Genomic DNA, 15,762 nt, shown 5'->3' on the forward strand with positions numbered 1-15,762 from the left:
TTCTTTTTTCGATATGCCATTGTAAATAATATTACTGTTTCTAGTATAAATACATCAATCTGTTTGAAAAATGCATACACATGATACACTTGCTATAATATAAGAAGAGTGATAGTAACCTCTGGAGTATCGAGGATGAGATAACTTAGATTCATGAACAAATGCCCTTTCAATGTGTTGAGGTTAGTTATGCTTAACGTGATCTTATTCTTCTTTCAGGACCAATCGTAAGCGGCCTTACAAATAAGTTTGGCTGCCGTAAGGTCACCATCGTGGGGAGTTGTATAGCCTCGATAGGATTCATCATCGGTTCCTTCAGTCCCAGTTTAAACGTCCTCATTATCAGCTACGGGTTCCTTGGAGGTAAACTATCCCACGAATAACATTCATTTTTACAGTCATTTCTGATACTGCTGATTTTCTTAAGGACAAATCCGTTCGATGCTTAGTAGAGCATCTGGTTTGCTATGTTTAAATCGTAGGTCATCGAATTTTGTCTCCGATATCAGTCATTGATATTAAAGCAAACAACTTGTATCAATGTAATTATACATGTAGCACGTGTGTTTTCTTATTCGATATGTCTATGCGAAGCATTTACCAATGTCATAGGCTATGTTCTTCGTGCCTTCAGACACAATGAAGCTCTGTTTTAAAAATATTAATATTAATTAACACATTTCTATGTCTTTCAGGATTCGGATTCGGGTTGATTTACCTGCCCTCTATCGTCAGTGTTGGGTACTATTTCGAGAAAAAGCGCGCTCTAGCGACAGGAATAGCAGTATGTGGATCCGGGGTAGGGACCTTTATATTTTCACCCGGAAACAATGCCCTTCTCGCAGCTTACGACTGGCGTGGTTTATTACTTATTCACGCCGCCATAATTTTACAATGTGCTGTCTGTGGGATGCTTATGAGGCCGCTCGAGCCAAAGAAAAAGAAAAAACTCCGGATTAGTGACAAAAATATAGAAAAAATCAAAGAAAATGCCAAATCTGGAAGGAAGCGTTGTAACGAATCAGAATCTAGTGTCGCGGTCGTGGAAACGTTTGCAAAACTCAGGGAAGCTAAGTTAAAACGAGAAAAGCAACTCGAGGACGATTCTGACATTGCGTCCATGCCCAGTGCTTATTTTGTGAAAGGCCCTCCTGATGCAATGAGCACGAGTGTTAATTCCAGACAAATGAAACTGTCGTTCTCTGACCGCGGAGATGCTACAAGTCAAACAAGTACCCCGCGGGACCTCCCAAAATAATGATTTCCGAAAACGGCTCTAATGTTGCTATGGACAATGAAGTCGAATCACCAACATCCAATATGTCTCTGAGCATACCAGACCGGAAGAACAGCAGTAGCACGACTGCGCAACAGGAGGAAGTTGATACTACTAAAGGCAAAAATCATTCAGCTTTGCCCAATGGCGTTTTTGCACACGAGGTTCAGCCTCTTATTGAAAATGGCTATAGCAAAGTAGCTACTAAACCAAAACCCTCCCCGTCTGGGGGCGAGGGCGGGTCCAAATTATGTGTGGGATCGTCACGTGATGTTGCCGCGCACAAAGAGGATTATAGGAGACCAATGTACAGGAAAGACATTTTCTATAGCGGAAGTGTTCTTAATATCCCACAGTACCGGTCACAGCCGGACATGCGCAGTTACATCGCGAGTATTACTACTATACCCGGGGATGTTGATCAAAGGTCCACGTGCTGGGACAAATGCACGTGCCTTCCAAAATCGGTTGTGGACACATTGTCCGAAATGCTTGACATTTCTCTCCTTACCAACGTACCATTTTTATTAATCTGTGTGGGCAATCTGTTCGCTATGACGGGGTTCTATGTGCCGTTCACATACATCGTGGATAGAGCTGTGATGCTGGGTATTGACAGTACTAGGGCTGCTTTCCTTCTCTCTATCATAGGTAAGTCATCTAGAAATGACTGTTACACATCTATAACAACCTCTGGGGACCAATAAAATTACTTCATTAAACACATAGCTCGTTATACTCACACTACAAACAACTAATGGAAACTCTGATGGGGAATGGAAATGAAAACGTTATAAGCACATATTTGTTGTGTTCGTTATAAACGTGCTTTACTGTAGTCATATACCGCACGTTACCATGTGTTTTATAATAGTTTTCATAAGAGGCAAATGGTTTGGAATAATTTGGACGAATGGTGACCAGTCCCCACCGCAGAGGTAAAATGAAATATGTTTAAATTATTTAGATCACTGCAGTTATATATATATAGTCAATGTGTATTACCATTTGTTCATTTGTTATACGTATATTTCTTTGACCATCTTTGATTTGATCTTCTGCATGTATATTGCGTGTTATTAGAAATTCCAAATTTTTAATTCATCAGAAGTCAACTTTTCACGGAGTATGTAGTAGATAGTAGAAAGACGATCTTAGTACACTCTTTTACAGACTTCACTCATTCACTCATTGCGCCAGGGGATAGGGTAACTGTGACCTATATTCACCGGTCACGCCAGGGGATACATCGTCGGAGACCCACGGGGGATCGCACTACACTACGCTACACTTATCACCCGTGGGGCAGCTCGATCTCATCATATATATGTAATGTACAAATTGGGCCAAGACCTGTGTACAGTGTGAATTGAAATTACATGATGGTCAATTTGCTCACTCCCATGGATAGTTTCTCTTTCTTACGTAATCTGGCCCCTCTCATGAGACCGTATTGAGACGATGTTGACCATCGAAGTATACAGTTAGAGATTACAACACAGCGTGACATCAGCTAAGAAGTCTCTAGTCTCAGTTTTTTCTTCACATCCGTGCATGATATGTTTTATAAATAAAGACACTAATTAATGAATGAATTTCAGCAAAATATGAACAAGTCATGTACAGTATGAAAGCTGAATGTTTTTTTTTTGTCAGAAAAAATGGATCGATATATATATCACTCCACTAAATGATACATATATGTATTTGTGTTATGGCGGTTCTCAAAACTTTATATGTATAATTAAAGCCGTTAATTCACGAAAATGAAATAAATCTGCTCTCAAGATATATTGTTAGACATAGTTACTTATATACAAAACGTTCGATTTAGAATCATGCCATATATCATGAAAGAACTAGGAGACATCAGCTTACCCGGGTCGGGTCTTAGATAACATAATGAAGGACGTATCAGTCCTTGATATGATACATGTATTCATGTGTATGTGTAGTCACTGGGAATATTGGAATTTTACCAAAGAAATAATAATCACTTTAGATTACAGAAAACAATTGATTTTTCCCTTAATTACCAAGATCGGTAGCAGAAATATTAGTTCGTAATATTTACACAACGCTATGTTTACATGTATGAAAATAAAATCATTGTCACAGCTTGAAAGTTTCCTCCGCCTGTATACAAGGTTGGTTAATTTTATTATTGTAAATAATACGAAATAATACTTCACGATATATAATAATATATCAAGGACGAGTATATAAATAAAACTCATCATCGAAATTTCAATGGTGCCGCTAAATGTTCACAGACATGATGTCTATCGATAACCAAAAACCATAACTGACTGCACACCCTACATTTTGAAAAAAGTCTACAGGTAAACGCCCGTGGCTATGATCTGGGGCAGCCGTCGCTATGACAACACATACGTGTCAAGCTGTAGTGGTTATATTTGGACATTTTTCGGCACGTGACGACATACCTACGTATTTTATTAATGAACAACATTACGTATTATTATTATTATTATTCTCTTTATTTCCTCCAGTTTGAAGATTACACAAATAGAATAACATACAAAGAATAATGTAAGTGATGTGACAACTAGTTGAGTAGATGTACATACAACTATTTAGTACTATCTATAGTGCAGTATAGTGGTGCAAAATAATTGATAGACAATAATATAATGATAATAATAATAGTAAATAAAATAAAAAAGAATAATAATAATAATAATGAAAAACAAAAATCAGGGGGAAAAAATTAATACTTCAGTATGTATATATACACAATGAACCCAATCAATTTACTACACATACAAGTAGTAAGAATAGTCATAATTAGACGTGATAACTATTTGAAAAAGTCATTTAACATTTTTGAAACATATCTGACAGAAATGTGGCGAAATTCTATTATATCTATACTGTTCAAATCATACATAATTTTACCACCTATAAGTATATGAAATAATTGGAAGTCTGAATGTGAATGTAAGTATACGTTAAAACCAATTCCATTTATACTTAAAAGTTCACACCATAACCGATCTCGCACCACTTCCGTAAATCCACACTGTAACACAATATGCGTATATATATCATTATACATTTTCCCACACCTATGACATAAATATAATTTATCCGTCTCTGGACTTCTTAAATCAACAACTAATGACATTATATTGTAGACTGATGTTCTAATTTGCGGATGTTTTATCAATAATCTCCAAAATGTATGAGGAAACAAATTATCATGGACCAAAATAAATCTATTAAAATCACAATCACTACGCATCCTTTCTCTCCATGCTCTTTCTTCATATAAATGTACATTATACTTTACTTTCGCTTTCCATGAACTCTTCACTGGAAACACACCATTTGATAAATATTCTTGTAAGAACTTGTATAAATTGTATTTCTTAAGAATAATTAATATATCACTTGTAAAACCATAACTGTACATATCTGATCCCATGTCTGACATAAAAATACGAGTGAAAAATATCTGATATGACATACAGTTTTTATCGAGGTTACATAATCTACCAAAAAACATTAATTTCCTCATGTCTATATATGCCTCTATACTGAACCATCCAAGAAGTCCCGTACACATATCCGTACGGGTTCTTGTATGAAATCCTTGAATTGATTTTAAAATAAACCTCTGAGCTCTTTCTAGCATAACAAGTTCACATTTTGGAAGGCACCACAATTCACATCCATACAGGGCAGAAGCATATACTTTTGATTTAATTACTTTACACACAGTCAAGGGATTTAAGGCACACGGATGAGCACCGCTTCTTATTAAACTCATGACACCACTTTTAAGCTTATTACAAGCACGCACTGTGCGTTCCATACTGTTACAATTATTGTTTAATATCACACCAACGTGTGTGATGTCCTTAACTACAGGAAGAATTTGCTCATATAGATACAGATTTCTAACGACATAGTTTCGCTTCTTTGTTCTTGTGAAACGCATTATTTTACTTTTAACTGCAGAAAAAGTGAAGCGCCACCTTTTACTGTATAAATCACATATATCAAGCATATTTTGTAAACTTTTACGCTGTGTACTAACTAGACATATATCATCAGCTTGTGTTGGTACATTGATTCTTAAATCTACAACAAGCGCACCATAATTACAATTTTCAATCATGTCTAATAAATTATTTATAAAAACTAAGTACATTTTGGCAGACAACGCACTCCCTTGTAAAATCCCTCTCTCCATTCGTATCCATCTTGAATTCAAACCATTAAACATAACACAACTTGTTATATCAGTATATATTGATTTCAAAATATGCCATGATTTTGACGTTATACCGATCTCATTTAGTTTATATAGTAACCCATCGTGCCACACCGTATCAAATGCCTTATTGCTATCTAGGAAGGCTACATAAACATCTTCCTCTCTTTCCAGGTTATAATTAATACATTCCTGTAAGTTAAATGAAGTTAACAGACTACATAGGCCTTTTTGATATGCTGATTGATGTCTATTCGGAAAATTATTAGAATTAAGAGCTGGTTCCAATCTCTTGGCTAAAATCATTTCAAATAATTTAAAAATGACTGGTAAAAGAGTTAATCCCCTATAACTATTAGGATCATCTTTAGGTTTACCGCTTCCCTTATACAATGTTATTATTGTGCCCATTTTCCATTTTGCTGGTATGTAACGACACTTAACTACAGCATTAAATAAATTTGATAGATGAGTATACAACACCACATTCCCAAATTTCAGATGTTCATAAACAAGACTATCTTGACCCCCTGACTTATTGATCTGTAACTTATTACAAATGTTCCTCACCTCAGATATAGAAATGGGTTCCTCTAAAAACGTGTCAGCTTCGCAAGGTTTACTTTCAATTTCCCTTACTTTACCTGAAATATTATCTTTAAAACTGTTATCAAACGGACTACTGTAATCATTCTTAAATATATTTTCAAAATGTGATGCCCATTTATCAACAATGATCTTAGGGTCTCTAAATGTTTCCCCATTACATGTAAACTCTGTTTGACAATTCCGTCGTTTTTTTGATTTATTCCTAAAAAGATACCAAAACAATTTTTGATCTATTTCACTTGATTTATCAATCTCTGATAACTGATTAGACATATAGGTTTCAAACGCTTTCCTTAACGCTTTCCTGAATTCTTTCTTCATGAATTTGTACTCTTTAAAACTTTCTGAGTTCATATCTCTCGGTTTTCCCTCATTTATCCATATTTGCCTAGTACATTTCATATTCTGATGAAAAACAGATAACTGGTCATTCCAGTATGGTTTTAAATAAGATTTGTACACTTTAATTGGAATACTTTCTTCAGAAGATTTAAATATTGCATACACTATCTTATCATAATATTTCTCTATGCATTCGTAACTCGAGCAACACCCTGGTTCGATATCGTCAATTTCTATACTACTCACACAAGACAAATTCTTATGTAAAACTGCTTTGTAAGCACTATGGTCGACCTTCTTCCAATTGAACCGAGTATACTTGTTATTGTATGTACTATAGTCACGTGTGACATTACTTGGCAACTTTACTGAACTTAGTACTGGAACATGCTCCGACAGGTTCAAATCATTTTCATCTAAAATAACTGCTGTCTCTACTAAGTCTACCATACTCGATTCAACAATAATATGGTCAATAAGTGTTGAATTTCCAGTCTGAGGGAAGAAAGTACTATTTGGTCCTATACACTTAGCTTGTACATTCACTGATATTAGATTACATCTGTTTAAAAATTCTTGAAAAATGTTGGACCTTTCATTTTCAACAAAATTACACTTAGGACCCTGGATTTTAACATTCATATCTCCCATAAAAATAACCTTGCCTCTTTCAGAGTATACTGAATATAAACATTCTAGAAGCTCAACGTGTTCAATGAACAACTCAATACTTCTCGAAGAAGCTGGCATATAAGCAACAAAACAATAAAATACAAGATCATCAGATATAGTTATCTCAGCCCCTACTATCCGTGGACTATCCACCTCAATGGCTTGGACAACAAAAGAGGATTCTTTATACAAAAGAGCAACACCCCCTCTGATGTTACATCTGTACTTAAAAGGATCTAACTCAAAAACAGGTTTGGCAATAACCCCATACCCAACAGATTTGAAAGTATCCATAAATGACATGTGAAAATCACGTAACCAATGTTCAGATATACCACATAAATTAATTTCATATTTCTGAAGGCAATCTATAAGATATGGTGTTCCTGACATAATACCTTCAATGTTCCAACATAATGCATTAATGTGCTCACCCATATCTGTGTTCATTCAAGAAAACCTCACGCGGCTGCCATTCCCTCATTCCGATTCCCTCGGGCCAGAATGATTCGTCACATATAATGTTCGCGTCCTCAGCGACTACATTCAACTGAGCCGATGCTGTGTTTTTCCATTGCTTCTCGAAGTATCTTAACAGGGTAACGCGCACATTTGCCTCCTCAAGATAGCACCGCATTGCAGCTTCTGAGGATATTTGACGGTTTATCCCATGCACGTAAAATCTCCTGATTTTCTTCCTATGGTGCTGCTGGAATCCAACGAATCTTTTTGCCATCGGATTACAGACAGACGATGGAAAATGAACCTTTATCGATTGCTGGGTTGTTTCAGCGTCATTAGAAGAGTCGGTGCCAGTAGGACGCTTCTTCTTCTGGGGCTTTGATCTCACAGTGTCGCTCCAAGCGGTGCGATGAGTATCGTTAGCAGGATGAGACTCATCAGTGTTACGATCTGTTCCAGGTTTTTGAGAATATGTGGAGTGTTCTTGGATCGGTACACTCTCGGTGAAACTTCCAAGTTTTTCAACACTAAGCACATCAAACCTATTGGAAGTCTTTACTGTTGGTTCAGTGATAATGTCAGTTAATTTGTCACGTGGAGGCAGAGTGTCTTGTCTTGTCACATTGCGCTCATTCTTCTTCTGTATGTCTTTCTTCAGTTTGTCTATCTGTTTCTTTAGCCCAACTACAGAAACCGAACACGACTTTATTGAATCCCTTGTCTCACTGAGATCGGATTCATAGCATTTCGTACAGTTAGTCATACGATCTGACATCAGTTTCATCGTCTTTTTCACTCTTTCCACGCCATTAAGTTGGTCGTTATCAAATCTCTTTGCTATGTTCTTGATATCTGTTGTAGCCTCTGTCATTTCCTTAACGTCAACTTTCACTTTCGTCACATGTTTCTTTATATGTTCTATTTCTCTATTAGTCTTTTGCTGTTCGTCCTCAATATACTTAATCGTTGTAGAACCTTCCTTTCGAATCTTTTTATTATCAGTTTTCACTGAGTTTATTTCCGTTCGATCTTCATTTTGCTTTAGCTCTAATTCAGTGACAGACTTTTGCAGCGTTTCACAAACAGTTTTACAGTCTGTTACGTCAGATTGTAGCAGCTTTAAGTCTTCTTTATACTTGAGAGCTCTAGTTTTAGCACTTTCCTTCTCTTTCAGAAGACCTTCAAGTTTCAATGATAGTGCTTCTATTTTCTGTTCGTATGTACTCTTAATAAGATGGATTTCACGCTTTAAGACAGCAAGTGATTCTTGTAGCACTCCGATCCCTACGGTTCCGTTGGTATCACGATTTCTAATTGACGCGGACAAAGATTGATCTCGTCTCTGTTTTGTAGGTACTACTTCGGACAAGTCCTCAACGAATTCGCCATCGCAAGCTCGAATTAACACGAAACAGTCACGGGACAAATTTGCCTGCAACGATGGGGCATTTGGTGTCCTCGTCTCTTTGCGTTTCCTGAGGTACCCTTCCTTATACGGAAAATCATCGCGTGTTCTTGCCTTGGCAAATAACGCATCGCGTAACATTTCAATGTCCGTGATACTATCATGCGTTAACTGCCGAATTTCCTCCATAAGTATTGTTTTTGGGCGATCCTTTACCTGCTCCAGGTGCTCCATATATGATTCCAGATCTGAAGAGTACGTGGCTTGATCCTCCGTCGATAACTGGTATTCATCGCAACTATCCATTACTATTTGGTTACGCACAGATACAGATTCAAGTATAAAACTCTCATTATGCTCAACGTGGCTATCATGAAAGTTTATTTGTCCGTTTTGCCATGGGGATTGCATGTATTCTTGATCAAGTGGTAAGAGATCCGTATATGACGGCGTCTGATCCATGCAATCAATGTTCTCGTTATTATCACTCATGATTCAGTTACATATATAGACACTGACGTGGATAAATATCACACACGCGCACTAATAACGTACATTCTGATAAACCCCATGCGTTGTCTTTCACGATAAACGGAACACAAAATGTTCCCGTAAAGTTTATTTCAATACTTCCGTATTCAGAACCATACACTCTTACAATGCAATCGTCCGTTTGTTTACAAGTCAGTAGCGCGTCAGTAGAGCGTGACGGACAATCGGCAATACGTGTGTACAGGTAAAGCGTGTAGTGAAAACACACGTACATAAGCACATGGGATATGTTGTGTCATTATTCATATGTACAAATCACTAGCAAAGATGAATAGTCAGATGTTGAGATATTTACATCAATTGTTGTTCTGGGATATCTGAGATACGGCTACATTGATAGTTTGTTTTACAAATGCACATGTCCTTAGCATTCCTTTCCACCGTACGTGCTCAATACAGGTGAGCGTATGGTCAAAGTTCAATACTGTGGTGAAACAGGCTTATGTCGGCCGGGAGCAAGCCTTCGGTACTTTGTACTCGGAACACCTCGGGTGTTACTGCGCTTCCGGTTGGCACACGGCACCAACGCCAGTCGAGAGAACCACGCCGAACTAAGAAGACCTGTGTTGTGAACTGTTATATATCTGTATTATACATTCTATATATTCTACGTATTCCCGAAGACCTTCACTAACCTGGTGAGTATACTTATTGTTAGCAGTGACCATATTGTTGATACTTATGTAGTGACTCCACACGTGGTTTCACAATATTGGCGTCGTCGGCAAACTTTTCGAACGAAGTACATGTCGAGTTTGAAAAACACGTGCATGGGGTCGCCATTTTGAATTGTTGTGTCGCTGTTGATATTAGTATACTGGTCTTTGGTAAATATTTCGTTGTTTGTCACTGTTATTATATTAATTAACGGTGATATATCTCTCTCGACTCATTTTCGAATAATATTATATTGTTGTTGTTATCTTTATATACATTGTATTGTTCTGCAGGATTTATTCTGCATAACGTGATATTTTCATTTCGTGAGGAGCGAGCAATTTGTTTTCGTCGACTTGGGTTGTCTATTTCAGATAATTCACGAGTTGTCGTTCTGATATTGTTGTCTACTTCCTCAGGATATTTTGTTAATATTTGACATTTGTAATTACACAGATAATTATTGCTGTTTCATATATTGTTGAACTTAAAATTATTTGGTTCAGAGTTTGTCATTTTTTGACTATTTATAGGTCTGAAACTGTTATTTTTTGTTCTTAAACTGTTGAAACGGTGGTGATTACACAATATAAACTGTTATTATATTATTGATGAGCATTTCGTGTGTCCATTGTATTAGTTTACATAGGGTAACACGATAATAGTACTACTGTTCATTAATATTTTGATTTTATGAGCATTTCGTGTGTCCATTGTATTAGTTTACATAGGGTAACACGATAATAGTACTACTGTTCATTAATATTTTGCTTTTCTGAGCATTTCGTGTGTTCTTGGTTACATTTACGCAAAGAGTAACACGATACCACCTATTTGTTTACGGTACTACAATCATGACTGGAATTACGACGCGAGAGAAGACGTTAGTCCGCATTAATTTTGCTACGTCAAGGGACTTAAGAGCCCTTCCAGGTGTGGGCGAGAAGACGGCTACCCAAATTATTCAGGCTAGATCCCATGGCAATATCACGCCAGAGAGTCTGGGGCATATTAAGTTTGTTCGGGCTGGGGAGATAAGCCATTTGTTTGATTTCGCGCCTAACCCTTTATTCACTTTTAATGAAGGGGATAGTGCCGAAGAAAAGTCCGAACTGAATACGTCCCTGGAATCATTTAAACAAACATTGCCAACTGGACAGGTAAGTCAGGCTGACAGTATTGCTGACACTTTAGAAGCTAATGTATCCGAGCTCATCGAGAGACGTCAGCCAGGCCCAGTCAACACTGAGGCAACAGGAGGGGCTACCGCTAAGATACCCTCACCTGGTGTAGCGACATGCAGGGTACAACCGTCCCTAAATTTGCCGCCGCCGTTGCTTACCAGTCCGAGAACTGTAATGTCTACGCCGGTAATTGCGACCGCGAGTAGCCCACTAATGGCTACTGGTCATTCTGCGTCCCCGTCGCCAGTACATCCAGGTTCATTTTCCAGTCAACAGAACCAACCATCCCAAACATGGAGCGTACCCCCTATGTCGAACCCATATACAGGCCCTAGTAACGTGGGTGGTGTTCCTACACTGTCTATGAACGAATCTCAGGCCGGCTACCCTCCCCAAGGTCAGCCAGCTTATCAGGGGTATCAACAGACCCCCTATGGGCCCAATATGAATATGCATGGGGCACACGCAAACCAGTACCAAGGTCAACCACAAGGTTACTCTCAAGGTGGACCACAAGGCTACCCTCAAGGTCATCAACCCAGGGCTACCCTCAAGGTCAACCCCAAGGCTACCCTCAAGGTCAACCCCAAGGCTACCCTCAAGGTCAACCCCAAGGCTACCCTCAAGGTCAACCCCAAGGCTACCCTCAAGGTCCAACCCTACGGCTACCCTCAAGGTCAACCCCACGGCTACCCTCAAGGTCACCCTCAAGGTTATCCTCAAGGTCAACTACAGGACTATCGGCACGGGCAACCCCAAGGTCATCCTCAAGGTCAACCCCAGAGGTACCAACCAGGACACCCACACGATTATCCTCAAGGTAACCCCCAGGGATACCAGCAGCCAGATTATTATCAGGGTCCACTTCAAGGGCAAGCACGCCAAGGGGTACAACCCCAAGGTCAACCCAATGGGCATCATCCCCAAGGCCAACCCAGAGGTCAACATCAAGCTGTGCGAGGCCGACAGTACCCTGATAGGCAAACTGTTGCTCTTCCTAAGGGCGTGAAATTCGATGGGAAGGACAGTTGGATGGGTTTCAAACACAAGTTTATCCGTTTCGCTGAAGTTAACAACTGGACATTGAATGAGATGAGGGACAACCTATGTTGGAGTCTGGAAGGAAAGGCTAGCGATTTCTATGCCTCCACCATCCAACGTCATGATGGCATAGGTTTCAACGACCTCTTAGAAAAACTTGAGAAGCGTTTCGGTGGGTTAATAATGCCCGATACGGCTCAAGATCAGTTGTCAACTTCAAGCCAGAAAGTAGGCGAAACCATCGAGGACTGGGCGGACAGGGTGATGCAGTTAGCATTACGCGCGTACCCTGATTTGCCCGAGCATTTCATGCAGCGACAGGCCATGAAACGCATTTGTCACGGATGTTCCGACAAGGACGCGGGACAATATGTCGCGAATTTGAACCTCGAATCGGTGGAGCTGGTGATTGATAACATTAAAAGTTACAAGTTCAATCACCAGACCATATTCGACAGAGCTTCAAAACGCGATGTACGCGAGATTTTGGCGTCACGTGACGCAGAGTCCGGTAGCGACACCGAGCTGGACACACCGCACGTGCGTCAGAGCCGCAAACAGGCTTCTTCAGGGACCACCGAGGCGAATGTCAACAAGAGGATTGATGGTATTGACGACAAAATCGAACGGATGCAGTCAGACATACAGTCAATACTCCGGACCCTAGAGTCCCTGAAATCCGGGTCCAGGACAAGCTACGACAGGTCAAGGTCACCATCACCAAATAATGGAAGGTGTTTTTCCTGTAACGGTTTTGGACACATGGCTCGCGACTGTCCGAAGAGAAAGGCAGATAATCGTGCTGCAGCCCCCAGTGCTAAGCATGTGTCCTTCTCGGAAGATTTAAACGCGGAGGGATCAGCCTAGAGGGCCAGAGCCTGATCCAAGTTGAAGATGGCCTACGTTCAGCTAAGAGACCTTTGGTTATCAGACAGCTCAAGTCTCCATCGATGATCACTGTACCAGTATCAGTCCATGGTAAACGAATCAATGCTATCATTGATACAGCATCTGAAGTGACGCTGATCTCTGACAAGTTATATAACTCGTTTCAGAGTCCACCAAGTGTCCTTGAAGAATTTACTTTGCGAGGTGCTGGTAGAGAGATGGAGATGAAAGGGTATCTAATAGATCTAACATCTATTGATCTTGATGGCTTGAAGTTCAAAGAAAAACTGTATGTCGCGCCCATTGAGGACGAAATGCTCATAGGTTTGGACTTCATGACCACATTTCAAGCTACCGTGGATATGAAGGGTAATACCTTTTGTATTCAGGACAGAAAGATACCTTTCCAGACGATGACTGAGGACTCCAACAGTGCTGTCTCTGCAGTGAGGATCAGAACGGCTCGACGCGTTACTGTGCCGGCGAACTCTGTTCTTCGGTTACAGTGTGTAGCAGAACAACCTCTGGAGGATAAAGCCTACTACATCCAGCCAGATGTGAAGACCATGCTGGCATGTCGTGTCTGTTTCAATGGTACACAGAATCCGACGATGTCGTTTATCAACCTGTCAGACCGGAAAGTAACCCTGTTCCGTAACCAGCGGGTTGGTATGGCACATGAAGTAGACGAAAATACTTCCAGAGGATCACAAAGGATTGGATACTGACGCCGATTTCCGTACGTACAATATCTCCAAATCTGAAGCTGCGGAGGTTCCCGATTATCTTAAAGATTTATTTGAGAGATCAACATCAGGACTGGAGGAAAAACAACGGTTACAATTGAAGCGCTTGCTTAATGAGTATGCCGACGTGTTTTCCTCATCTGAGTTTGATATTGGGAATTTTCGGGCAATAGAGCACGCTATTGACACGGGCAATGCGCGTCCAATCAAACAGCGGTTCAGAAGAACACCTAGCTGTTTTGTTGGGGAGGAGGAGAAGCACTTGGAGAAGATGTTGAAAGCTGATGTCATTGAACCTTCAATGTCAGAGTGGGCGTCGTCTCCAGTGTTGGTACGGAAACGTGATGGAAGCGTGAGATGGTGCATTGACTACAGGGCTTTAAATAATGTGACGAGGAAGGATGTATTCCCTTTACCGTTGGTGGAAGAATGTATCGACACCTTGTCCGGAAACATGTGGTTTTCAAAACTGGATGCCACATGGGGCTATTGGCAAATAAAGGTCAAGGACGAGGATAGATGCAAAACAGCGTTCACCACCAAGTACGGCCTATACCACTTCAAACGGATGCCCTTTGGTTTGACCAATGCACCAAGCACGTTTTCAAGAGTCATGAGTTTGGTACTGAGAGGACTACATTGGAACATTGTGTTAGCGTTCTTGGATGATGTTCTCGTACTCGGCGATGATTTTGAGGGCCACCTGGACAACTTAGCCCAGGTGTTCCAGCGATTTCGAGAGTACGGTATCAAGCTCAAGGCAAAGAAATGCGACCTATTCCAGACAGAAGTAGAGTATCTCGGCAGAGTTGTTGGGCGTAACGGTCTAGAGTTGAGCAAAGGGTCTATCGAGACAATGCGCAATTGGCAGCCCCCTAAATGTACCAAAGATGTAGAACGTTTCTGTGGGTTTGCCAACTACCACAGAATTTTCATCAAGGACTTTGCTGAATTGTCCGTGCCGCTTTACGCTCTGACGGGAAAGAATAAGTTTGACTGGGGACAGGAACAACAGGATGCCTTTGAGAAGCTTAAAACGGCTCTATGTAGCGCTCCTGTTTTGAGTATCCCCACCCCAGAGGGCAAATTTATTCTGGACACCGACACATCAGACTTCGCGATTGGCGCTGAATTGCTGCAGATACAAGACGGTGAGGAAAGGTGTATTTCTTATTGCAGTTTCTCGCTAACTCCTGAACAACGCAGATATTGCACCACCAGGAAGGAGTTACTAGCGGTGATAAGATTTACGCGCCATTTTCGTCATTATCTTCTGGGCCGGCATTTCAACGTACGAACAGACCATAGCAGTCTCCAATGGCTGATGAATTTTAAGAATCCAAACGGCCAGCTAGCTCGGTGGCTAGAGGAACTCAGCCAGTATTGGATGGAGATTAGTCATCGGCCAGGAGGAAAGCATGTGAACGCCGACGCTCTTTCGCGTCTGTCCCAAGACGAAGATTGTCTGGAATATCGGCACAATGTATTGCCAGAGCAATTGCCGTGTGGTGGCTGTAACTATTGCACCAAGAAACATCAATAATGGAGTCGTTTCATTGACTCTGTGGACGATGCAGTACCACTAGCACAGCCATCACCAGCGATCAGAACAGTTACCCATGGTGATAACCCATCACCCTGGATTAACGGCTACTCATGGCAGGACATTATCACAGCCCAGAAGGGAG

General features: G+C 40.3%; 1 protein-coding gene and 1 pseudogene across 1 annotated transcript; one reads left to right on the forward strand and one right to left on the reverse strand.

The window, feature by feature from the left end:
- Positions 1 to 215: 215 nt before the first annotated feature.
- On the forward strand, positions 216 to 1,983 carry LOC138326580 (uncharacterized; annotated as a pseudogene).
- A 5,586-nt stretch (positions 1,984 to 7,569) lies between these two features.
- Positions 7,570 to 9,312, reverse strand: LOC138326581 (uncharacterized). The gene has a single exon (XM_069272678.1). It carries the CDS (start codon positions 9,310 to 9,312, stop codon positions 7,570 to 7,572), a length of 1,743 nt encoding a protein of 580 aa, XP_069128779.1.
- Positions 9,313 to 15,762: the final 6,450 nt, after the last annotated feature.

The sequence above is a fragment of the Argopecten irradians genome, chromosome 6, assembly GCF_041381155.1.
Source record: "Argopecten irradians isolate NY chromosome 6, Ai_NY, whole genome shotgun sequence".
Taxonomy (NCBI): domain Eukaryota; kingdom Metazoa; phylum Mollusca; class Bivalvia; order Pectinida; family Pectinidae; genus Argopecten; species Argopecten irradians.

What these genes read in the sequence shown, in the direction of transcription:
- LOC138326581 (XM_069272678.1), bottom strand. Translation starts at nt 9,312, where the DNA reads ATGGATAGTTGCGATGAATACCAGTTATCGACGGAGGATCAAGCCACG.